The following is a 25,941-nucleotide window of genomic DNA, read 5'->3' as shown; positions in this document are numbered from 1 at the left end:
CCTTATCCAGTGAGGAAGCTCTCAAGACTCGGGGGACTCATCAACCATTAACTCATAACTATTTAAAGGAAATGGGGGAAAGTTCATGTCCTCAGATTATTGTGAAAACTCTAGATTCCCAGAGAGCAACATATGTAGCACACACACAACATATATGATACAACAGTATGCGCTGTCTCTGTGACACTGTGAGTTTCTCTATACCCTCACACTCATGCATGCTAACCTGGGAATATTCTTACCCATATCTAAGTTGAAATGGTTAAGTATTTAAGTTCTGGTGTAGTTACATGTCATACATACACAGTGTCCTTAAATGTGTGTGTCTGTTGACATGAAAGGGTTTGCTGTGCCGTTGCTGTGTCTATCTAGACGTGTGACTCTGGCAATGGGAATGGGAATGGGAATAGGCAATGGACAGATTCGGTATTTTCACTCAGCCTGTTTGAAAACTGTTGGAGCTATGTGGGATAACATATTTAGCATTATTACATTATTACTGAGAATTAGGTTCAAGGTGTTTCCACACGTTATCATTGAGTTGATGATACCTATAATTTTACCGATGATATGATGACTGCTCAGATGTCAGTGCAACCATAGAAGTATGATGAGTTTAACCATGTCTGTTCCTGTCTAAGTCTCTAGACTGTGATCTTCATTAGGATTTTGGAATTAATGACTTGCAGTAAACATTGGCATCATGTACAACAGTGAGAAATAATAGAAACAAAACGGCCAGAAAATGGCAAGAAAAATACAAACTATATACTGATACTGATATCAGTCATACTGCTCTTTCCGGTGTTTAAAAACACAGTTTATAGTTTTTTACAGCAAACGACTGAGATGCATTTTACTGTGTTAGCAGTTTGTTAGCTTTAGAGCCACTGGTAAGTGTATTTTTCTATTTTTAGACACAGACAGGCTAGCTGTTTCTCCATTTCCTGTTTTTATGCTAAACTAAAGTAATTGTCTGCTCGATGTAGTTCTTATTCGATCTTCTCATCTAACTCTCAGCAACACAATGAAACGGCACAAGTCCTGAAATATACTCCTTTTAAGATCACCTCTATAATTATAGGACAAATTTTGATCAATGTGTTGTTGCTGTATTTACTCATATATGTTGGTTAGACATAAAATGGTTAGACAGATAGGAGCAAACCTTTTAAGTAGTAAGCTCAGGCCAGGCATATTGAAAATATGAAGTCTCAAAGTGCTTTCACACATGCAGATATAAAGTAGTTGGCAGCATGTGACACCTCATGAATCTGTAGTTGACGGTGTGTTGTGTTGAGCACATAATTTACATATTCTACTCAGACTGGACATTTGTCTAGACCTATCTACCATGTTTTGTACTACTTTGTATACACAGTAGATCATTTCCTCATGCCACCTGTTTTCTAAAAGCAATCGTAGTGACTGGCTGCCATTTGCACTGCATCTGAGGATATTTGCATAAAATTGAACCTTTTCCCTTTAGTTTAGCTGAGTGCATTTTGAGTCTGTTGAGTTGGGGGCTGGTGGAGAACAGTCACGCAAAGGGAGGTTGCAGCATATATTCATAGGGAATAGCATACAGTCCGTGCATGCGTCTGTGTTTACATATGAAAGCGCCAGTGCATTGTAGTTCACTGTGACTTTCCGAAATCAGTTGATTTTTGGCTTTGAACCGTAACAAGCCCAACTCATATTAGTTTTAACATACGCAATACACACAAAAAAATGCACAACTTGAAGTACAAAGACAGAAAATCTAGCCTCTTGATGGATGGAAAACAAGTGTATGATTTGGTCTGATGAGTAATTTTTCACAGTATTCTCCCCACACCTGAGGTTTTCAGACATGCACCTGAGGTTTATGCCTTCAGATCTACAGTACTGTATCTTTTCCAGACTGGTAGATCTGTCACGGTGTGGGCAGCCACCTTGTGTGAGCTCTTAGCGCAACATGTGCATGGCCTTGAAACGACTCAAACAAGACTTTAAGGTACAGATGCTACATCTAAATCTGTTGATCAACTTCAGTGTCACATCAGAAGGTTTTTTTTTGTTTCAGTTTTTCAAAGAACTGATCTTTCCTCCTTAGAAAACATTCATCTCTGCATTCTCCAGGTGGCTCTGCATTGTTGAAAAGACTGCTTTTTGTATCAGAGTACACATGGCAGGAGACTGTAGTGACAGCTAATGTGAAACCACTTGACCCTACCTGACCAACCATGATCTTGGCAACATAACACCATTGTGAGTCAATGTTTGCCGCTAACATACAAGCTGAGACTCTGGATTGCTCAGTATGTCTATCCATCTTGTCTCATTACCTCGATTATAAATTCACATTGTTTTTTTTGTTTTTTTTTTGTTTAAGTCTTTTTTCAGGATAACATTTGTTTGCCAGGATCCATTTTGCTTCATAATTTTTTGTGCATCACAGCATAGTCACATGACGTGTACAAATGTATGAATAAGAAAGTTCAGCCAGCCACAATACATAAGACGAAACCACTTCTCTTTTGTTTGGCTTTGGGGACGTGTCGAATCTCAACACATTTAAAGCAAGTGACAAATAAGTGTACAGAATCCTGCTCTGTGTAGAACTGCTTAATGATATGCTGTGTTTCATTTATTTGGATTTTAAAGGATACTCTATAAAACTCTGTAAAACATTGGCTATGATTGCATTTAAAAGAATGAAAAATATGTTCAGCTAACAAAAGAATAATAAAGTTGAGCTTTGGACTTCATGAGAGTTAAAGGTTTTAATATTTTGGTTAGTACTCCAGAGAACATGTTAGTTTTGTGTTTAAGGTTAGATATTGCATGAGGAAGAGAAGTGAGTGCGTCACCACTGTCACATCGACACTGAGTGACTGAGCGGAGGGAGAGAAGAAGTGCAACTAAAGAGAGGCATGATGAGGTTGCCTGTCAGAGTGAAGCAACAGGAAATCATCTGCATCTGATGTCTACCACCTCACACACACACACACACACACACGCACACACACACACACACATATATATATATGTGTGTGTGTGTGTGTGTGTGTGTGCGCGTGTACTGTGTGTGTGTGTGTGTGTGTGTGTGTATATGTATATTTATACATAGTGTGCATACAGGAGAACACATTTATAGCAGGAAACACAATTCAGCACACGGCTCTAGTACACATATATATACTGAGTATACTGTATAGTAATGCTGAGACATGCGCACATGAAAAGTGAGAATGAAAGATGCATGCACACACAAACACACACACAGACCACATGATGGTTCGCTGACTGAACTTCTGCTGAGCCCAGACTCTGTCAGAAAGAGAAAACCTGTGTGTGTATGTGTGCGTGCGCGCGCGAGTGTGTGTGTAGTTCCCTTTCTATTGGTCATCACTTCCTGAGGAAAAACATGACCGCACACACATACACACACACTCACACACACACTCACACACACACACACCAGTCCTCTCTAGTCACTACGAACAGTCATTTAGATGCTGGTCAGTGAACTGACACTTAACACTGAACTGAACGGGAGAAACAGGGTGAGTGGTCTGTCCGATAGCCTTTGCGTTTTATTGTTTGTGTTTTTTTAATTTTATTTATGTTTTGTTCTTTCAACATGATGAACTGCTTTTGACAGGCACAATAAGTTCAAAGACCAGCCCACTTCCGATGATTATGATCAGATAGCTGCAATGAATACATTTATACATATAACGTCTGGTCAGTTGAGAGCAGACATCCGTGTGAGATCCTGTGAGATAGTGTAGGTCAACCAGTTTTGTGTCATGTGCAGTGTGCATTCTCCCAGACAGTATCTCCTCATAAGCTTGCTTTGGTTTGTGTTCAAGATTAATATGATATTGAGTAGCACCACTAAGCTCAAAAATGTAACTAGGTCATGCAAGGCGTCTCCATATTCTTCAGTTTTCTGTCTTTTTGACTTTCTTTTGAATGTTGTGTGTGCGAATTGTGATAAAGACATAAGGTTTAAATTACAATTGGACATCCAGTATAATACTTAAAACCTGTGAATTTGTCTTAAATATAGGGATGGTCGTGTTTTTTAAAACGAGAGCTTGTGTTATTTCATTTGTGCCCGTATGTAAAATTCTTGCCTCCCACTCAGTGTAACCTCAGCTTGACCAGATGTTTATCTGTGCTCCATTTTCCTAGCTTTGGAAGTTGAAACAAAAATTAGACAAAAAATCAAATTGAAATCTGAGAGAGGTTGTCTGTGTGCTGTTTTAGTCACAGTTGTGCCAAGCAGACAAAGATTGTGGTTTCTATCCTCCCCCTGTGCCAAGCTTTGATGAATTTTCATGAGTCAATTCGGTACTAACCGAGTAAGTGGGTTTTCAGACAAGCGGAGACTCTCGTTTCTGTTGAGAGGGCAGTCCAGACCTCTGCCTGACACTTCGTGTGCTCTTGGTTTTCCATTGCCGTCTCGTTTGATCATTCAGGTGCAGAGGGGGAAGGCCCTTACAGGTAATTCTGCCCAATGTGGCTTCACACCACCAGAGTAAAAAAAAAAGTGGCAATTTCCTGAAGAGTGAAGCAGGATTACTTTTTTGCAATGAAACTGCATTCAGCCTTTTATACTTTGCTTTTTTGGATGTGAGAATCTGCACACAATTTGCTTTTGTTCACAATATTATTACTATGCATTTTCCAGTGTTCCACAGCTTTCTTATGCAGGACTAGCCAGGTGAAAATGAAGCACGCTAATCTTTTTCAAAGAAATTGTGGGGACTGTGAGGCAGACGTGCAGGCGGGCATATCTTTGTTTTAGTCACTGACACTGAACCACATGCTGTTTTACATGAAGAGGTCAGGAAGTCACAGCACTCTGCACTGACTCCCTCTTTCTCTCTCTTTGTTTCTCTCTGTCACACATAAACACATGCATGAACACGGAACAATATAAATGGCTTACTGTGCAAAAAAAGACAAGCCATGCCTTCTTCTCTGCAACATGTCACTTTATCTTCAGGATCTTATGAAAGCAACAGCAAGAAAACTGTCAGAGTGTCAGACTGAGCTAAATTAAGTATGTGTGCAACTCTACTAGAGGGCACATATTTCTATTTACCTGCTTTCAGTATCTCTACTTAGTTCTGATGCACAAAAAAAATGCTACTTGTATTCAAAAATCATCAAGAACATGTTTTTTTATTTACTTTGTGTATGTGCGATCTAACTTTTTGAGTTTCCAAAGCCAATTCTTTTCCAACAAAACATGTTCAGTTATCACAGTATGTTGCCAGCAGTGCTTTTGAATGAGAGATTATGATCTGGTGTGATATTAGTGGTGTAGTTCTCGCTCTCAGAGAAGGTACATTGTTTTTATTCAAACAGAAGATAAGAGTGTTAATGCCTTGAATGCAGCAGGGCAGGTTCTGCCTTTTGTCTCTCACTTTACTAAATATACTAGACAAGCTTCTGTGTTAACTTTAGTCGTGTCCTAAACTCCTTTTTACCATGTGCATTTTCTTTGCCTGACTGTTAAATGACTCCTTCTGTGTGGGAGTGTCAGAGGCCTTAAAAGAAATGATGATAAATCGCAGCATTTTCTAACTGCTGGATGGGCGTTTTCCTTGTCTTTATTATTAAAGTAATTACAAGCGCATTAATTTAATTCAATAAAGCTTCACTGTCAAACGTACAAAAGGGACTTTAGCCACTTTCTGTGCAGTAACCTGATCCTCAGCGTTTGCTTCACTGCTCTTTGGGACCAAATCACTCCTGTTGTGAAGAAATATGAACGTTAAAAAGTCCTACATTCGTTTTGCAACTCTGTCCCTGAAGGAAAGATTTCACATTTCTCCTTTTGACCTCTTGGTTTTACCTCCTTTTCCATAGCTGCTGCTTTCAGGCTGCAAGAAAAGCATCTTAAAGTTAACATTATAATATTACAGTTGCATGTAATAGTACAGCTTCAGCAGCAACCTGTACTTTCACTCATTCCTCTCCCACCTTAATGCACTAGAAATGTCTTATTTAGAAAAAAACATTTTACATAAAACGGTTGATGCACGCACACACAAACTTTTTTTGCCTACAGCAGCTTGCCAGACCTGCCTGCCAGTTTGCCGTTGGCCCTTTGTTATTATGTCATTACTGAGGCAATAGCCAATAGAAAGTACTCCTACGCACTGTGATCTTACCTGGAATGCAAGTTCTGACATGTAAAAATCTGAGAACCGGTAGGAGACACCAGCACAACTGTCACGCACGTGCTCACACGCGCACATGTTTGCAAACGCAAGACTCACTGCGTATTCCTTACTAATCATCTGTCACCTTTTGTAATGTCTGACAAGTTGCTTTCCCTTACAACACTGACAGATACAAACTTGTTGAATACAGTGCATTCTGTACTGCTGTGTTTCCACGAACACCCTATAGAGCGAAGTTACAGTAAAAACTTGTTTTCATCTTTGATTATGACATGATTTAAGCACCTTGGGTAAACTGCCACACTGCAGCTGCCTTCCTTTTTTTCCTTGCACATTGAATACAGAGCATGAATTTCCTAAGTTGGGAGGTTTTTCTTAGAGCCCCCTGGGTGCTGTTTGAGTGGTCCGGGGACTCGCTCTCCATCACCCCTCTCACTTTATCTCTCTCACCCCTCCTCTCTCATCTCTCTCCCACTAGATTTGTGTCTCCATATGATGACTTGATGCCAACCAGGACATAAGTTGCTAAATCTATTTTAGCTCTGGCTCGGTTGGAAACTGGCCAACAAAATGGAAAAATAACCAGGTTTCTCTGGTTATTAATAGTCAGCAGCTTCCATGGCTGTGGAAGCCCCTGCCTGTGGACACACACAATCTTTCTCTCGCTTGTTGAGGAACAATGCCACAGTCAATGTGAATTTTAAGTGGACACCCCGCTAATTTTCACTGCCACATTCCAAACAAGCAAAAGGAAACAATATGTAGTTGAGAAAGGAGGATGTTTGTTCCATGGGGATGTTTTGCCAAGTAATTTGGAGCCATTTCAAGCCTGTGTTATACCTGGTGCTGCTGTGCCATCTGAGTATTGCTATTTTAGTTATGTCCTGTTACATAATTCATTGCATTCTTTGTTGCATTTTTTTTTTGTTCTTTTTCCAAATCAGGCACTGGAGGTTGATTAGCAGAGGTTTATTTTGGGATTCGGTCTTGGCCACCAAGTTGTTTGGCAGGCCAGGTGTTTCAGTTCACAAACCTTTCACACTATTAACTGTTGCAAAAACCGATCCAATACCAAGCTTTTAATATTCATTACCGGCTGATCCGAGTCCCAATCTGATCTTAAATAAACAAAAATGTCCTCCCCCTGCAGATTCATAAAGGCTTTTCTTGTCTTACTTGTATTCTCCTAGATCACGTATGTACCATGCGACTGGAATAGCACTGTCAAAGCTAATTTGGCCAGGCGAGGGTAGCTCCTTCTGGCTCCAGAAGCCCTAACAACCTGAAAAACCTGCGCTTCTACTCCAGAAATGGGCTGGTCATCTAACACCATCATCTTTCGCCTTGACACTGTCTCTAGAAAACTTTTTTAAACGTAGCATTCAGTGTTCATTGTTGCTTTGGTGCCATCTTTGCCTGAGTGTACTTTACGCTTTTTGTTTTGTTTTTTCTGTGGTATTGAGTGATGATCTCTTACTACCAACTCGTGTAACTTCCACATTACACAATTTACAAATTCTGACTGATTTCATTTCCCACATTAAATTGCTTCCACACAGCAGACATGTTTAGTCACATGATTGTAGGTCATCTACTTCTTCAGTTTTAGGCAGCTTTGCCACTAGCAAACTGCCGTTAACACAGAAGAGGACAAAGGCGCTTTGATTGTACAGGGACATGGTTTTAGTTTTTATGGCAGACCTAAAATAAATAACTAGAAAAGATCACGCTTGGATGAAGCCTGATACCGATCTAATGTGATTATTTAAAAAATGCCTGGATCCAGCCCTCACTAATCTGTTATAGTATATCTTATGACTGGCCAAAGCTATTAAAAGAAATGTTCAGTGTTATGCAGCCCATATTCTATGAATCTCTGCATTAGTAAATCTCAATCTTGTACAGATCCACAGCTGCATGTAGCCTTGTGTATAGTTTGCTTTCATGTGGACTGCAGTAACCTCTGACTACTGGACTTTGATCATCTCGGCTGACTTATCTCTTCCAATCCCTGATCATGTGTTAGATACTGGAAAAACTGGAGAACCTTTAATTACTTGAATCAACAACGAAATGTGTTGTACAAGTCTATGTCTAAGGCTTTTTGTATATTCTTAGTGTACGTAAATTATACAAAAGATCAAAACCAACAATTAATTTATCCTCTTAACATGTTCTCAAAGTCTGATAAAACCCATTTCTGTGTGTCATAGAGCTGCTTTAACTCCACACCATTGTGATGGCTGATATGTTCCAGCATACTTGAATGCTGTAATTTATTCCTAGTCAGTACTTTGTATATATGTAAACAGAGAGATATTTTTTTTTTATTGTAAAATTTCTTTACATAGATTGACTTTAACTGAGAGCCACAGACAAGTTCGGGCGGTCTGAAAGTGTTGACAAACGTTGTTGTCTTTGGTCTTTCCATGAGATTAGTTATCAGTAAGACGCTGACCAAAGTGAAGCCTACAGGAAATAATAAAAAATTAAATATCCTTAGAACCTGAAAAATCTTTCTGACTACACAATGCTCCATTTTCAGCGTCCGAGCAGCCCTCCATTTCAACACTCATAAGGTGCAGTCTGTTCCACTCCAGAAGCTAAGGTCCTACATCCTTGGCCTGCTTTCTGTGTCCTTTGGTTGGGCAATCACACAGTGAGACACCCAAACAGCTACAGAGGAAGGCAGTGTTTTGAGCAGAAGAGACGTTCCTCAGTGCCAGAGTTCGTCTTGTTCTCCCTGTGACACAGTCTGCCTCCGTGTTTACTAGATAACAGACAGACTGAAGGAATGAGTTGGAGGGCCGCGTGTACTCCTTGTGGTGTTTGCATGAGAGAGTGTATGAACGCCTAAATGTTTTGAACTTTCTGGGCAAACTTACTTATCAATAACAATATGTGAAACGCTACATGCAGGTTTTCATTGTCATATTTTATTTTCCTCGTATCCTCTTGTCCTTCCCCTCCTCATCTTTTCTTCTGGTATTGGTTTCTTTTATCAATGCTCCATGTTGATATTGCTTCGGCTAACGCATCCTTGTTTCATCTGCCTTTACAGTAGACATGGTGGACACCCAGCAGCTCCTAGCTTGGCCTGTTGGATTCAGTCTGAGCACAGTGGACCTGCCGGAGCTGGACGACAGCTCCCACTCCCTCGACATGAAACATTTGTCCACGTTAGACTACGCCTCCATTTCCTCCTCCTCCATCCCTTCCTCCCTGTCTCCCCCACTTGTGTCCTCCATCTCTTCCGCTGGTGTGGCCTACGACATCAGCCCACCGCAGAGGGAAGAACACCTAACCAACATGGACTACACAAACATGCACTGCTACAGGACAGACCTGGACACACACAGTAAGTGAAGTCTGTGTGATGTGTTCATCAAGAGATAGAACAACACATTTTCTTCTGCTTAGAAACAAAATGGCCATACAGGAGGCAGAGCCTGTATTATTTGCAACTTGTAGAACACCTTGTACAGGAAAGGGTTAATGTGAATCTGTACCACAATAAGAGGAGAGTTGATCAAGGTATCATGTTGCAAACACCAGAATAGCAACATTTAGCCAATATGAAGTAGTTTATGAAAGTTTTAGCTTTTTATCTAGCTGTCCTCTCTATGTCCTACCTGACTGATTCTAATACTGTTCTATCAGATTCAATCAAGCTGGAGCCAGAGTCGCCTCCACAGTACTCTGACAGTCCGGTGTTCTCCAAGCTCCAGGACGATACATCGGCAGCAGCGCTAAACATCGAGTGCCGCGTGTGTGGAGACAAAGCCTCAGGGTTTCACTATGGCGTCCATGCCTGTGAGGGCTGTAAGGTAGGACTGAAAGATCACACGAGTGAAGATAAAAAAAAAAAAGAAGACCTATACATATAGAAGATGGCTATATAAAGACATTAAAGTAGAGATATGACTAACAGTTATTTTAAATTTTCCATCAATATGCAAATTATTTCTTGATTATTAAAGATGATTTTTTTTTTTGTCCATACAGTTAAAAACACCTCGAATTGTTCAATTTGCTATCACAAAACACAAAGACAAGCCCCAACTGAAGCTGTAACTAACTTACGGTATATTTGGTGTTTTGCTTTAAAAATAACGTATATGATAAACTAACCAGAGCAGACTTCTCTTAACTTAATGATGCTTCTGAGATCTAAATACTTAAATTAAATATATTTGAAAGGGCAATTTTGGATGAGCAGTCACATAACGCTGCATGTCAGTGGAGAATAGTATAACTGCTTCTCTAAAAAAGTTTTGCTCAAGATGAATCAAAAAAATCGACAGTCATACCACCTTAGCGTTGTTTCAGGAAATGGCAATGGGTGTAACAATTTTCTACTGCGAATCGCGATGTTTGGTTTCTCTGCCACTCTTCCTTTTTCTGTCACCATGTGTCATCCTTAGGCGAAACATGTTGGTGGAATAAATAATTCTGTAATGCATGGGGAGAAGTGTGCATTTTTTGTCTATTTGATGTCTGTCACTCTAACCACAAGCCCCATACATTTTCCACTCTGCGAGGGCTCAACATAGGCGTGTGCTTCTACACTCATACAGCCAGCCCCTTAAACTCTGTCTGTCTGTCTGTCTGTATAGAGTATAAATAACTAATAGAGTGTGGGGGAAGTTTCAGACATATTTCCATTTTCTTTGAAATATTGACACATTATAGGAAGCTGAGCTACAAACTGTGACATTGTTCTCCAGACACATAATGGATTTTCAGAAAAAGCGTCAGTACTAAGTATTCATTTCTCTGGTTTGGTTCCAAGAAGTTTTCACAGATATACAATTAGCAAAAAGACGTCTATCTTTTGACTTTACAGGATATGTCATGATAGTCACTGCATTAATGCCTGAATATTTTAAGTAACTATTGCAGATACCATGGGGATCTAAACTAAATATTATGAGTTACAATTTAGAAAAATGTGAATATTGAATGAAATAGAAACATTTACTTTGATGCCATTATACTGTGCACTGAAGAAGCATGATGTAACTCAGTACAAGTCTGTATGCAATGTAGGTGGCATATTACTATGTGTCAGACACTACCCACTTTTGGTTCCTTCACAGGTCATAAAGTCATCTTCTTAACAGCTGCAGCTATCCTATAAATAATCTTACATTACAATTTGACATTAACCTCAAAATTGACTACACTTGCACACATGTTTTATGGTTAATATAATAACCTTTTCTTCTCTTTTTCTGCCTAACTCTTAAGCACTTTTTAGATATGGCCTACCATCACCATAGAAGGTTAAGGGCATTGGATTTATTTGAACGTTTTAATTTTTCGTACCCATTTAAATTTAATTAGCCTCTTACCTCACCTACTTTGATCTATATTATTTGTCAGCACATATGAATTGGATGGACTTGGTACGAGTTATAAACACAGTCTCACAGTTGAGTGAAATCTGCCTTTAAGATTTGGTATCAGTTTAGGTGTCAGATTCCTCGCCCAATACACCTCTAACAACAATCAGTTCTGTTTCATCAGTTGCAGATGTGACTGAAGAGGCATAGAGTCTTTCAAGACAGATAAAAATGGTGCATAATGTAACTATACAGACATAGACACTGAATTTACATAATCTGTTTGAGGTCCAATGTTGTGTTGTTTTGTTTATCTCCTTGAGCCCAATGGCTGCTAATCTCCATGTATAATCAGCTTTTGTTAATTGGTGAGTTTTGTACAATTATAACTAGGGATGCACCGAATATTCGGCCACCGAGGACTTTTATCACCGAAACAACACGGCCGAAACAGGATGTTGTGATGACGCAAGCAAAAACCGCAGCCAGCACGGGCATGTCTGCCGTGTGGAGTATTTCAATATATAAAGTATTACATAAATATTATATAAATACCCACTGATAGGGATTTGCATTTAATATATCACCTGAACTCCAAACATCCAAGCAAAGAAGTTTCCCAGTGATGGTGTCAAGGCAAAAGGAGTGCCCAATACGTTGATTGCAATAACCGGTAGATCGCGAAGGCAGTGCAGGTAGATTGCGTGCCATTGGAAATTTTTTTTTTTTAATGTTAGTCTGATCATTTATCTGCTGCACCTCCAAAACAAACAGCAAGAGAAGCGTTCATCTTTTTGTTTGTTTGTTTTTCTTTTTCACTTTTTATTGCGACGTGCCCGTTCAGCGGCACACATCCACAGCCATGCACAATTTTAATTAAGACTACCGTCTTTCTTAAAGGGACAGCGCTGTTTTTCTAAAGGTGCAGTGCACCAATTTTTCTTAATAAAAAGAAAAATAAATATGCTCAGTCCAAAAAAAAAACTGCACAGTGGATCGATGCTGATTTCCAGCTGCAAAAGCTTCTGCTCCATTATTATTTAACATGAGTGGGGTCAAGTTAAACGTTTTATTTTGAATTTTATTTTATTTTATATTGTGCATTGTTGGAATGTGCTAAATAAATATTTTCATAATTTTGTAACTGATTTATTCTTTGAAACATTAATATAAATGTATGCAATTGCAATGTATTGATTTTAGTGAGGTTAGTACACAGTCATAGCCATGAATGCAATCGTACTAATAATTGTCGTAATAATTTCTTTCGGTGTTTCGGCTTTTGGTTTTCGGCCTTGGGCTCTTCATTTTCGGTTTTCGGTATCAGCCAAGAATTTTCATTTCGGTGCATCCCTAATTATAACAATGTCTAGTGCATGCATGGTGGAAAGGAACCATGCATGCTCTTCTTGTGCCCAACTTGGACTCATACGGCTCAAGGTGTACCACAGGCTTAACTTTTCTAAAGTCTGACTCTCTGAAATACAATACATATATTTAGTGATAGAAGATTGATGGGACCCATTTCAGCCATCACTTCTTTATTAGCTTCTCCTTCAGTGGTAATCCAGCCTGTTCTGTCTGGCCTGTCTTTGTTTTTATTTCATTGTGTTTCATCATACTCTGTTGACAGGGAGACTTGGTATGTTGTGTAAGAAGTACAAACGATCTTGGTCTCAGGAGGATGTCCAGCTTGGGACTGTGAAGATGTTGAAAAATACATTTAAAAAAAAAAATATTAAAAATAGGGAACAGGGAACTGGATTTATGACTTTCTTTTTCCCTTCGCCATCATGTTATGCCAAGGACACAAAGACGAAATCTGAATTGTTCTGTTAAATCAAAAATATTTGTTCACGATGAGAAGAGTTACATGCTTGGTATGAATGAGCAGGCTCTGAATCACAGACAGGGCAAGGTTGTCACTAATTTTGAGTAGCCAAAACAATGTTTAGTTCTTTGAGATGTTCAGCATTTTGCTACGATCACAACTTGTGCATTTGACTCAATTGCGTCATACTTTCTTGTGGCTTTTCATTGCATGTGGTTCTGTATTGGACTTTGTTTAATTTTTATTACGTCATTCAGAATATGACATACAGCGCAATAGAGTCAAATGCTACAAGACCACTAACTATGGCCTCCACCACTACCACAGAGTTCAAACAGTACTTCTTTGACACCGTTGTGGTGCAGGGGTTTCTGTTTTTCTGTCCCCTTAGAATAAGTCGTACAGTACCTTCAGGGGCTGAATGAAGCTAAGGTACAGCAGTTATTGTTCTGCTGAAGTCTCAGGGGAGACTCACCAGAAGAGGGGGTCAGCCAAACAGGCAAACACTTAATTGTTTCAAAACAGAAAACATTCTTTATTGAGGTGGAGTCTTGACCCCCTTTAACTTCCTTTTTCTTTAAATAGCCCATGATTAAAAAAGGGAACATCTGTGGGATCATAGGAATGCCGATGCCAAACACACGAACCTGCACATAGAGTCCAGATGTGAATCTTTGCCTGCTTGCTAAAGAAATAGTTCTTGTAAAAAAGCCCATTGTGTTTTTCTTTAAATATATATTACACACTTACGACACATATGACTAGGTGGATGAGTGTGTATTATGAGTTTGACCATGGCTGCATAGTTAAATGTTGAGATAAGCACAAGTCTTATGGCTTCTTTGGTCCTAAGGTTGAAAACATCAAAGCGTAAATCTACCCAATCTACTTTTAAATACACGAGTGGGCAGTAGGATCGATCTCTTCGCACGCTAGAAAATAAAGGGCCTAATCACTATCTATCAGTCAACAGCCATTTCTCAGAATCAGAATATTAATAATTAATTGCAAGTATGAAAATGATGGTAATTTTTTTATTGGTAAAAATAATCTGATCTGAACATAACCTCTTGCCATTTGATTTTCTGTATTTACAAGGCACATACTGTACAGCGATAACAAATTTGTATTACGTCTCCAAATTTACTTGTACAAATCTCAAAAACATTTCCAGAATTAGCACAGCAGGGCAACTAAAAAAAAAGAAAAAAAAAAGTGTGCAGTGATATCTTCTATAATAACTGTGTGGCTCTGTCTCTCTCGCAGGGTTTCTTCAGGCGCACAATCAGGTTAAAGTTGGTGTACGATCACTGCGATCTTCACTGTCGCATTCACAAGAAGTCCCGCAACAAATGCCAATACTGTCGCTTCCAGAAGTGCCTCAACGTCGGCATGTCACACAACGGTAAGATGGGTGATACTGACATACATGCATGTTACAACTCAGATTACAATGTGTGTGGTGTATTCTATCAAGATAAATTCACATCAACATTTTTTGACATGGCAATAAGGTCAAAGCTTCTGCACATTCAGGTGTTTTCATATTCTAGCCTTCTGTTCAGACAGGAATGAAACTCCCCCATTTAGGCTCACTTTAAATAAATGCATGTAGGTAAAAAGGCCCATTTGTCTTTGAAATTGTGGTCCAGGAAGTGCTTCTTCACAGATCAACTTCACTTGCCTCTTATGCCCTCTGAGAACAGCAGCTACATCTTCACCACACTGCTACCAATTTAGTCTTTGAGGTGTGGTAGCAGTGTATGCAGCAATCTACACCACTGCCTCATATGTTGCCAGTTGCTTCTTCTGTGGTCTTTGGTCTGTATCGCAACTCTCGGTCATGTTTCAGTTCCCACTACTCGTGCAGTGTAGCTGCCACCCCTATAGCATTAAAATTCAAAGATAGAATTGCGGTCGATAGCTAACTTTTACTTCCCAGGACTTACAGCGGCACAACTAAAACAACAAATAGAAGTAACAATCCTTAGTTTTTAAGTTAAACTCTGATACTTGTGCTTCTTGTTTTAACAACAAGTTATGGATTGCAGTTTTCTTTGCACAAGCAGTATGCTTAGTGTGTACATCTGTCACGAGTTGACCACTTTTGTTGTATTTGTGAAGAGTTGACATCACAATTGGTCCATGTGCTTCCTTTGTGGTTCTGTAAAAATGTCAGAAGCATTTCATGCAGCAACGTTGTAAATGTCCGGTGTTGGCTCAATGGGAGCCACAATTCACCAGACAAGAGGCATGAGGTTTTTAAGGCAGTCAGCGCTCGCAAAGCTCGCTGTCCACCTGCATATGTGTGAATAAAGTGCGTGTAAAATCTTGTAGCTGTGTCTGGACTAGAAGTTTGTTGCAGGTTTTTTAAAAGTTTGCCTGTAACCTGTGTTCAGCGGTGTGAAAAGTTCTCTTTTAACCCAACGTGTGATCTTTTTCTATACCGTAACAAGTTGTTTAGTGTTCTAAACCTAACCAAAGAGTGACTGAAAATAACCGTACTAATCAGCTCGGCGGGAAAATTCAATAGGGAATAATAGACCAAATGTAAGGAAACACAACACAAAGTCTGGTGTCGCCACCTTGGTCTACAAGTGGTCTTATAGTCTTTATACTACCGTGACTGAGTGATCATATATGTTGCTATGAAATCTAATCATCACTCCGGCAGCCAGAGACTTTCAGTGTACAGTATTTATACTTTATTAGTCAATCAGTTTTTTATCAAACCAGATACATTGTGGTTTGAAGTAACTGCAGTTATTCGGTTAAAACTTAAAAGCTGTTCACGACACCTTAAATCTCCGAGACAGATTTACAACGTGTAGAGAACAATAAAGTCTTTTCCCTCGCCCATCACTGTTCGGTTGAAGAATGGTTTTGTTTTATTAGCTTTTGTTGCCCACTGAGGCGCATCGACTTGCACTGACTCCGCCTCCCCAAGTGTGTTTCAGAGCCGTAACTGCAAGAGCACACACAGGTTGTGCTTGATTGACATCTCCATGACTCTCTTGCTGGTTGTGTTGCACCTGTTAGGGTGGGACAACTTACAGCTCTTTAACTCTTGGATTCAGGAAATTTAGTAATGTCTGAGAAACCCAAGTACCACATATGCCTTCTACTTCTCGGTTTGCACTGAAAAGTGTGTGATGTCCACTGCAAAAATAAGAAACCTGTTCTTTTTTTTTTATATATATAACAGCACATGTTTTAGTCTGATTGATTAAAGCTGTCAACTGTACATACGTCAGTTTGAGTCTGTGAGAAACACGTGAACGCGTGACAGAAATGAATGCTAGTGTGACTCTACCGGAATGCTGTGGTCATGCAGGATTTTGATTGCTGAAATGTAGTTGCGTGCTGAGGCAAGAAATTGGCAGAACGCAAAATAAGACTGGACAGGTTCTCTCACTTTAAGTCAAGCAGCATCCCTCCTCCACCTCCTCCTCTCCTTGTATTTTTCCAAACGGTTGCATTATCATCAACATCACCAATTCTTCAGATAACTAAAATATTCCACTATGAAAAGTTTCCACTCGTTATTTTCATTTGAATAAAAAGTAACTACAATAATTAGCTATTGCTGAAAGTTCTTGCTTCCCTAACAGGTCATTTCTTCTACTGAGGAAACATTTAGTTTATTTTCTGGCTTCCACCTCAGACACAATTATTTCAGTTTCTTCAGTCATGAATTTTTTTTTGCTTTTTGTTTTAGAGGCCTATCACTAGTGTGCACGTCATCCTTATCAGTATTTATGCACATTTTAGTGCACTTTTTTCAAGACATTATGTCTAGAATTGAGGTCAAATAGTTTTCTCCTTCTCCAATTTAACACTTATGGAGGCCGCGGTGCTCTCCGGGATCTTTCAGTGCGGCCGATTGTATTGTAGCCTTTGTTCTCTGCCTTAACGCAAACCAGATTTTGAGCTATGCTCACAGTTCTTTTGACCCTGTGGCTTGGTTTATGCCCTGATATGTACGGCCACCTGTGAACATCATACCAAGTTTAATTGTGAATTTTAGCCAAAGACTGTAACATAAAATTTGAAAATAGAGAAGAGTGGTTTCTGAATGACCGAGCTATAATTTAATCTGAGAACTGACAGCGTGGGACTCAACAAGCAAACCGCACATTTACTCTATTAGCCTCCACTATGATTAGTTTGTTTCTTGTCTCTTGACACTTTATTTCTCTCTTTTTTTCTCTCCCTCGCTGCCTTGACTCTCCCTCCTATCACTCTGCTATTATTTCATAAAGTGCAGTCGGTGTTTTCGAAAATCTGCTCTGTGTGTGTTTTTATTTTATCAATGATTGACATCTGTGAGCACACAGGGCTCAACTGAGTTCTCCAGCCTGCTGTGTCATCGTCGCAGGCTCGTTGCCCAGTTAGGTCACCTAAGTTTGTATTCATTTGCTCAAGGTGTGCAATCGTCACATAGTCAGGATTACACAACTACTTACACACTGCAGTAAATACAGAGCGCAGGTTTGAATGGAGGCGAGGGATAATTAATGACTTCCACTAACAGAATAGAATAGGTTTCACACGCTGGCATCAAATTACACTTCATTCTCATGGCAGAGAGCATGAGACTGCAGTTTAAACTACTTTTGATAAGTGTAAGGCAAATGTAGTAATAGAACATTTATAGAATAGAAAGTATGTAAGTAATTATTCATCAAAAGAAATGAAAAAGTAGAAAAATGTAAAAGGCTGTATTTCCATTAGCAGCAGTCAAGAAGAGGAGGAGCAGAAGATGTTTTTTTTGTGAGCTGTGAAAGCATCATTACCAACACTTCATCAAAATGAATAAGATGTTGTAATTGCTCCATGAGGCACACCTCATAAAATCACAGCAGGACCATTTGTCATGTGCTGTTGACAGTGGATTTTGTCTTTCACTGAAAGATGGCATGAGCAGCGTGACTTCTCTGTAGCTGTCTGAGCAGTGACTTAATTCCTCACTAGTAGCGAGTAGAGTACAGGGAACGATTTGCATTATTTAAAATGTGTTTGCGTATAAATTGAACTAAAGCGTGTTAACAAGTTTTTACGTTATGCTGATAACGTAAAAAATATTTTTGGGCCAAATGAAAAGTCTTGTCACATCTAAGGTGAATTGAGATTTGAATGTATTACTAAATACATTGCTAATGCATTTAGTAATACAGTGTTTGTTTGCTGTAGATAGCAGGTCATTCTGTGGACATTAGCTGCTTTGTCCGATTCATTGATCACTATCCAAATATTAGAGATGTGATAAAGAAATTAAATAACCTTGCTGGCAGTGGCAGGCGGGCAAAAAATTTCACAAGAGGAAAGCGTGCACCAACGGCAGAACAGAAATTAATCATGTATTAATGCATTCAACATCACAAAAACAAGTAAGCTTGAAAACCTTGTGCTGCAGGATTTTCTGTAAGAATATTTATTAAAAGTTTTGTTAGTTAGACGTAGTGGTCTCCACTATGTTTTGCCAATTCAAAGTTTTCTTTGGGGGATGTTTTCAAAACAAGAGATGTTACAACCCGAATACCCAAATGTGTGTTTTATGTTTCCTTTCCCAGCCATTCGCTTTGGCCGAATGCCCCAAGCAGAGAAGGAGAAACTGCTCGCCGAGTTTTCATCTGACATGGAGCACATGCATCCAGAGGCAGCAGATCTGAGGGCTCTGGCTCGGCATCTTTATGAGGCCTATCTGAAATACTTCCCCCTCACCAAGGCCAAGGCCAGGGCCATCCTCTCTGGGAAGACCGGAGACAACATGGTATGCCATACTTCCTTAATTATTTTTTTTTGTGTGTGTGTGTGTGTTCATGTTTAAGACAGTTTAGACTGAAGAACATCTCTCTCCTTTATTGCGCAGAAAATTTCTCACCACTAAAGATCAAGTGTAGCCAATTAATCAGTCAACCAGTCGGTCAGCCATTCAATAATAAGAAAAAGAAAATCTAGCTCTAATGTTAGATGAACGCTTGAACATTCACTCAGCAGTTCATGGGGCTGTGGCGACCATTTGATAAGAGAGTTGTGCAGTGTGCGTCTAGCCTCGGTTGTCTTTGAATTCCAGGGAGATATCAACCATATCATCTCCCTTTTTGAGCTGCTCTACCAGTTGCTCCATCCAGACGACTTTTTCTACACCGTGAACGAGATGTGCCGTCAAAATGTATATTTCCATAAAAAAAATGTTGTGATTACAATCTAGGAAATACATAAGCAAGGCATCACATATTGTACATTTATACTTCAATAAAATCAGTCAAGATCATCAACTCCTGCCCGAACAGACAAAGACAAAATCAACACAATCTCATATTCTACAAAAAAAAAAAAATCAGATGTAGGTCATAAAGATTTATCATACAGTTAATTATCTCAATTTCAACTCAGAGTTTAAAACTTTGAATTTGACCAGCCTTGTCCTCGTGTCACCGATCTCGGCTTTGTTCACGTGAGGCCTTTTCACGCTGTTGCTTTCACAGTGGATCAACTGGTTTCTATGTGTCTTGGCTGTTTCGTCTCAGATTACAATGGTCAAGCTGTGAAACAGGATGATGTGGCTTCTCTTACACAGTAATGGCTTCAGCATTGCTACTCTAAAGTGGAATGTAGGAAACCTGCTAGAAGAAAAAAAAAAAATCATTGTAGTGTGAGAAACCATCTAGTTCTGGGTTTTTGTACTTGAGGCTAGGAAATATTAATCACCACGATTTGTGGTAAGGATGAGTGATTCGATGATGAAAGGTTCGTTTTTAAGAGACAGGAGAACCTGATCACCCAATCTTGTTATATATTATATATTTAAATAACTCTAATACAGCTAATCTTATCGATTTAACTTCAACTAAGTAAATGAATACATACGAAACTTCTATTAAACCACCGAAGCAGCATCTGTTTGTCTTCACCTTCTGTCTTGGTCGAGTCTGTTAAGTTGAAGGTTGTTGCGCATCTCTTCTGTCTGCTTGTTATGACTGTTCGTGACAGCGATAGCGGCCAAATGACACTGAATCGTCTGCTTGTTTGAGGGAGTCCCGGGTTATTTACTAAACCACAGTGAACCTCCTAAAACAAATTGGGAGTGAATGATTTTAGCTTCTGTTGAATATTTACATTGTTTTAACATCCAAGGCCTTGATACGAGTTGATGTTTTACTCTACCGGAACTGCAGACACACCATCGGAGAGGAAGGAAGGGAACGATATTTCACCCTATAAATAGATATTTTATTAGTAAATCTTTGTAGATATGTGTATCAATCAACTCATCTATCAGCATATTTTCTAATATCATACATCTTTCATTTTTCTGTTGTGGCTGTCATTTTTACAAAGTGTCCAGGTTTCTATTCCAAAGAAGTCCTCCACTTTTGACAAATGAGTTCAGGCTTATTCAGATAAACTCTCATTTTCAGAATGAGTTTATGTTGTAGCAGCTCTATATGAGTCTACGAAATGTCTGGTGATGTTGATGTTTCACTTAATTCAGTTTTTGTGTGACTGATGCATTTTCGAGTAGGATAGACGTCTAATTTCCTCTGTATTTTGCCATTTAAACAGCACAGTACTTCAGTTCAACCAGGCCTGTGTAGCTTTTACTAAATAGCTGCTTATATGACTACAAGTATTGATGGTACAATTATGACTAATGCTGAGGTATAACATAACTGAAGCGCAAATAGATGAGATGGATCGTGACACCTGATGTCTGTAATACAGCGTCTGGTCATAGCGGCAAAGCTGACAGTCCTGAATGAAGTAAGGTGGTGTTGAACGAATACAACCTTTCATTTATAAGATATGCTCTTTCAAAAGTTATACAATTGCGTTGCTACATATACAAACAGACAAAACAAATATACACATTCATAGATACTATGATAGACTCTCTAAGAATACACGCTTGCTCCGGCCTCACTTTATTCCATCCACTCACACAGGAAATTCATTTCATAACTGTTTGAGAATTGCCTGCTGTAATTCCCTGTTAGACGGTTCATCGGTCATCCTACCACTATGAAAAAGGAAGATTTAAGTGTATGAATAGTAGCATTCATGTTTCAGGCCAGTGCATGTCTTTGCCCATGTTTTACTGAACAGCATGCTAAGTCAGTTAAGCTCCATTTACTCTGTGTTTTTGTCTGCCTCAGCATGCCTGTTTTTGCTTTGCCTGTTATACATATGAAATGTTTGCTCTTGGCCTGATGAATGAGCCATGACCAAAGTGCACAGATCTGTAGGACACATGTCCTCAGAAGACCTACGAGGAGCTAACACTGTTTTTTTCTTTATGCTTTTTCCTCTTCGTTCTGCCATCATTTTCCAATCTCCAACAATCTTCTAGCCTTTCGTCATCCATGACATGAAGTCTCTGATGGAAGGAGAGCAGTTTATTAATTGTAGGCAGATACCCATGTTGGAGCACCAGCAGCAGATGTCCGCCGTTACAGCTGGACACGGAGGTCAGTGGTGCTACATTACTGTGTTAAATTAAACATTTGTGGTCTGTTATTGTATCATAGTCTCCCCGCTCTGTTTTCGGTTTATCAAACATCTTGACAAAGCAAAATTTCACCATTCATCATTCATTAAATAAGTCGTTGAGTTTGTGATAGAGACTACAAGCAATATCGATGTGCACTCCTCAATAAGGCTTCATTTTTGTGTTGCGCATTGTGTGCTTGTGAACAACCAGTAAATAACAAAGATACAATTTAAGACACAGATCTCTTCAGACGTCTTTTTTAAAACCAGTCAGTTTCCTGTCATGTTGCAGATATAGTCTCACAGTGTAAAATTATTTGCTAAACTGGGTTTCAAAATTTGCTTCTCAGGGTTTGTTATTTATTTTTTATTTTTTGTAACTAAACCGCCTCCATCTAAAGCGTTTCACCTCTCGTGCAGTTTCAGGGATCAACGGAGGTCATCATGGTTCAGACTGTGGCGTTCTGGGAATGACGAGCCTCAGCGGACAGGAACCGACAGAGGCCGTGGAGCTGCGATTCTTCCAAAGCTGTCAGTCACGTTCAGCAGAGGGAGTGAGGGAAGTGACGGAGTTCGCCAAGAGCATCCCAGGATTCGTCAACCTTGATCTCAATGATCAGGTGAGCCGCATCAGTTCATCTGATCTTTACATATTAACATTCATTCATGTATGTTGTGAGTGATTTAATTGAAGCTAAAGGAATCATTTTGGTACATGGTTAAATAAAACAAGTTGGATGGATATTTTATATTATTTTGAAATAATTCATCACTTAATCAATAATCTGGTGAATTTGTGGTGAAAATAACTGTTACTCGTAGCTCTAGATTTTGATGCTGACAGATTACCATGTTCATTTTTAGATACACACCACCTCTCATTTCTCCAGATCTTTACATGAACCCTTTACTTTGGCCTTTCTCCAGGTAACTTTGCTGAAGTACGGTGTGATTGAGGTATTGATCATCATGATGGCACCTCTGATGAACAAAGACGGGACCCTGATCTCCTATGGACAGATTTTTATGACGCGGGAGTTTATCAAGAGTCTCAGGAAACCTTTCTGTCAAATGATGGAACCGAAGTTTGAGTTCTCCGTCAAGTTTAACACGCTGGAGCTGGACGACAGCGACATGGCACTGTTTCTGGCCGTTATTATCCTCAGTGGGGGTGAGTTCTGTTTTCGGTCCATGCCGTAGATCATAGTGACTGGTGCCACTCTGTTGTGTGCCAGGGTAGCAGATGGTAAAGTATAATTACCTACCCTGGTGAAACCACTACCGCTAAGTCAATTTTACGCTTAAGTTTCCATCCAGAGCTTCACTCACCACTTCCTGTCTCCTCAGAGCGTCATATTGACGGGAAAGAAATTAAAAAACAAAAAAGCAAATCAACACGTTGACTGAAAATCAAAATTCGGCATAATGGCGATCCAGTTATTCATGAACAGCTCAGGTAGTTAGAACAGAAGATGAAGTGACTGGCTAATTCAAATCACTGTGAACATAAAATGACACAAGGTAGCTGCTGTTAACAGTCACTATTTATGGCCAGCTAAAACCAATTTACCAGTTTCCTTTAAGGCTCTGGATATTAGTGGGGAAGAAAGTAGAGCAGAACTAAAGGAGATTGATGAGCTTTCGCATGGGATCAGTAAACAACAACTGCACCATGTGTTGTGAGATTCAGTAAAATCTGACTCATGTTAACAGTGAGGAAAAGAAAGGCAGGTGAGGTTTCACAGATAACCACATGCGTGACTGAGAATCACTCAGCTTGTTCCTTATTCGCGTTTTTACAACATTATTGATCATTTATGGTAAAAGGAAAACTACTGGTAAGAGGAGGTGGCGTAAAGGTTTATCGTCTCTCTAAGAACTTCATAACAAACTGAGGAAGTCTTCATGCCAGTGTCTTAACAAACCCTCACTCTTATCGCTGACCACATCCTCACAGGTTTATTCTGGTATTGGTGATTAGCGTGTAGCTGCTTGATATAAACCTGACCTTGAACATGATGAGGATTAAAATCAAACATCTAAGTCAATAATTAACTTCAGTGGCCAAGATTAGAGCTTGAGGCGAAGATAAGCGGCTCGGTCTAAGCTTTGTTGAGGTATTCTCTGCTGCGTATTTACCTCAGTTATTCACATCTCATTGCAATTCTAAACGTTTAAATCATCTTCCTTTTACATTTTCCCCGTCACTGTTTATTGACCCGACATGTCAGGTTCAGATTGATTTATCCTCTTCTGTCTCTGTCACCCGTCCAGACCGCCCGGGCCTGCTGAACGTGAAGCCCATCGAGAAGCTTCAGGAGACGGTGCTTCATTCTCTGGAGCTGCAGCTGAAACTAAACCACCCGGACTCTCTGCAGCTGTTCGCCAAGCTGCTCCAGAAGATGACGGACCTGCGTCAGATAGTCACCAATCACGTCCACCTCATCCAGCTGCTGAAGAAGACCGAGGTGGACATGTGCTTACACCCACTGCTGCAGGAGATCATGAAGGACTTGTATTAGAAATCCACAGGAGCCGAGGACAAGTACAGAGAAGTGCGAAGAAGTGTAAAAGAAAGATCAAAATGAAGAGATTTTCTTAGAATAAAATCATGAGTTGTGATTAAGTGACTGACTGAAATTGAGAAAGTGATGGGGAAGAACAAGAAACGAGAAATCAAGGAAAAAAAAAACACAGATTCTGAGTTTTAGATCTTGTCTAGACAGACTGCATGTGAATAACTTGTGGTGCACAGTCATTTATCCTCTGCTGAGCCTGGACATTGTGTTATGAGTAGGCTGCCAACGCAAGTATGAAACTACCACCTATTGCACCCCTCGCCAAGAGCATCTATGACTCGCTGAAAGAGTGGGGACTTTCTTATTGGCAAGCTCGAGTATAAAATTGTGAATGTTTGACACAGCCAGCTTTATGTGCCTTAAGGAGAAATGCATCACTGTGAATATCTTACACCGAATCTGACACAGTAGAATATGTGTTGTTCATGTGCAGCTTCTCTACACGTTGCATTACTATCATAGGCGGCAGCAGCAGCAGCAGCAGCAACAGCAGCAGCAGTGTGTACGTGCTTCAGTACCTCCGTGAACACGCACAAATGCTTGAGTGCTCACACACACACACAACTATTCACGGACAGTCATTTTCTGTTTTGGCATCAGGGTGAAGGTGCTATCTCTTCTTAATCAGCTTTATCCAAAAACAGAAATCTGATTATTGCCTGTAACATATTTTAGTCTCTGACATTTGCAGAAAAAACTGTGAGAAAGAGTGGACCCAACAAGAGGCACACTGAAAACCGTATACGCCATGTTGTGCCTTTAAGATTTGAATTATTTTTTGTTTGTTTGTTTTTTGTGTGGAATGAATGCCGTTTTAAAAACAAATATATTATACATATAAAATGTATGATATATATTCATCTGTTTTATGTATGGATGAAATTATTGAATGCAATTGGCTTTTAAGCCTTAGTTGTGTTATTTCAAATCCTGTAAAACCTGTTGAGGTATAATCTTTACTATGAAATTATTTTGTATCTATGGAAACTGTCTTCTCTGTCTGATCCATCAGATGTTGTTACTATGGGTGGGTGGGGATGTGCATACAAAGACTGGATTGATAGAAATTTGTTGTAAATAAAATATTTTCTAACTTTTTACTTGAAGTCTGTGCCTCGTTCGTCTGGTCTGTGAGAGCGCTTGCACATCAACTGTCAAAAACCATTTCCAAACAATGTCTTCCTTGAAGGCATTCCAGTCCTCGGGCTCTTGGAAATCTGTTTTACAGCCATTACATCAGCTGTCCTCGGTGTCTCTTACCACACACGCACGCACACACACCCAGACACACGCACACACTCACCCCGTTGGAACGATTGCAACATGTGAACTTTGCTGAACTGTGCCGGAAGGCCAAAGTCTGTGGATATGAATTTGATCAGCAAGCAGGGAAGTGGTTTTTAATGTTTGCCCTTTTTTTAGGGGGGGGGGGGGCATCACCTTTTGTCCCTTTTTTTAGACAGATCAATTTTACAGAGAGACCTGAAAAGCGACTGAGACTGGATAGC

General features: G+C 39.6%; 1 protein-coding gene across 1 annotated transcript in view; it reads left to right on the top strand.

The window, feature by feature from the left end:
* Nucleotides 1-25,469, top strand: part of pparg (peroxisome proliferator-activated receptor gamma) — a 32,062-nt gene extending 6,593 nt beyond the window's left edge. The window contains exons 2-9 of the mRNA XM_084543739.1: nucleotides 9,247-9,543; nucleotides 9,846-10,012; nucleotides 14,628-14,766; nucleotides 18,935-19,134; nucleotides 21,715-21,832; nucleotides 22,275-22,474; nucleotides 22,782-23,025; nucleotides 24,129-25,469. Of these exons, the coding sequence (XP_084399865.1) occupies nucleotides 9,252-9,543; nucleotides 9,846-10,012; nucleotides 14,628-14,766; nucleotides 18,935-19,134; nucleotides 21,715-21,832; nucleotides 22,275-22,474; nucleotides 22,782-23,025; nucleotides 24,129-24,376 (1,608 nt within the window). The 5' untranslated portion in view covers nucleotides 9,247-9,251 and the 3' untranslated portion in view covers nucleotides 24,377-25,469. The remainder of the gene's footprint in view (nucleotides 1-9,246; nucleotides 9,544-9,845; nucleotides 10,013-14,627; nucleotides 14,767-18,934; nucleotides 19,135-21,714; nucleotides 21,833-22,274; nucleotides 22,475-22,781; nucleotides 23,026-24,128) is intronic.
* The last annotated feature ends 472 nt before the right edge of the window (nucleotides 25,470-25,941 follow it).

Source organism: Chelon labrosus (genome assembly GCF_963514085.1).
Source record: "Chelon labrosus genome assembly, chromosome: 4".
In the NCBI taxonomy this organism is placed as follows: Eukaryota; Metazoa; Chordata; class Actinopteri; order Mugiliformes; family Mugilidae; genus Chelon; species Chelon labrosus.
This window is presented reverse-complemented; position numbering and strand designations above follow the sequence as displayed.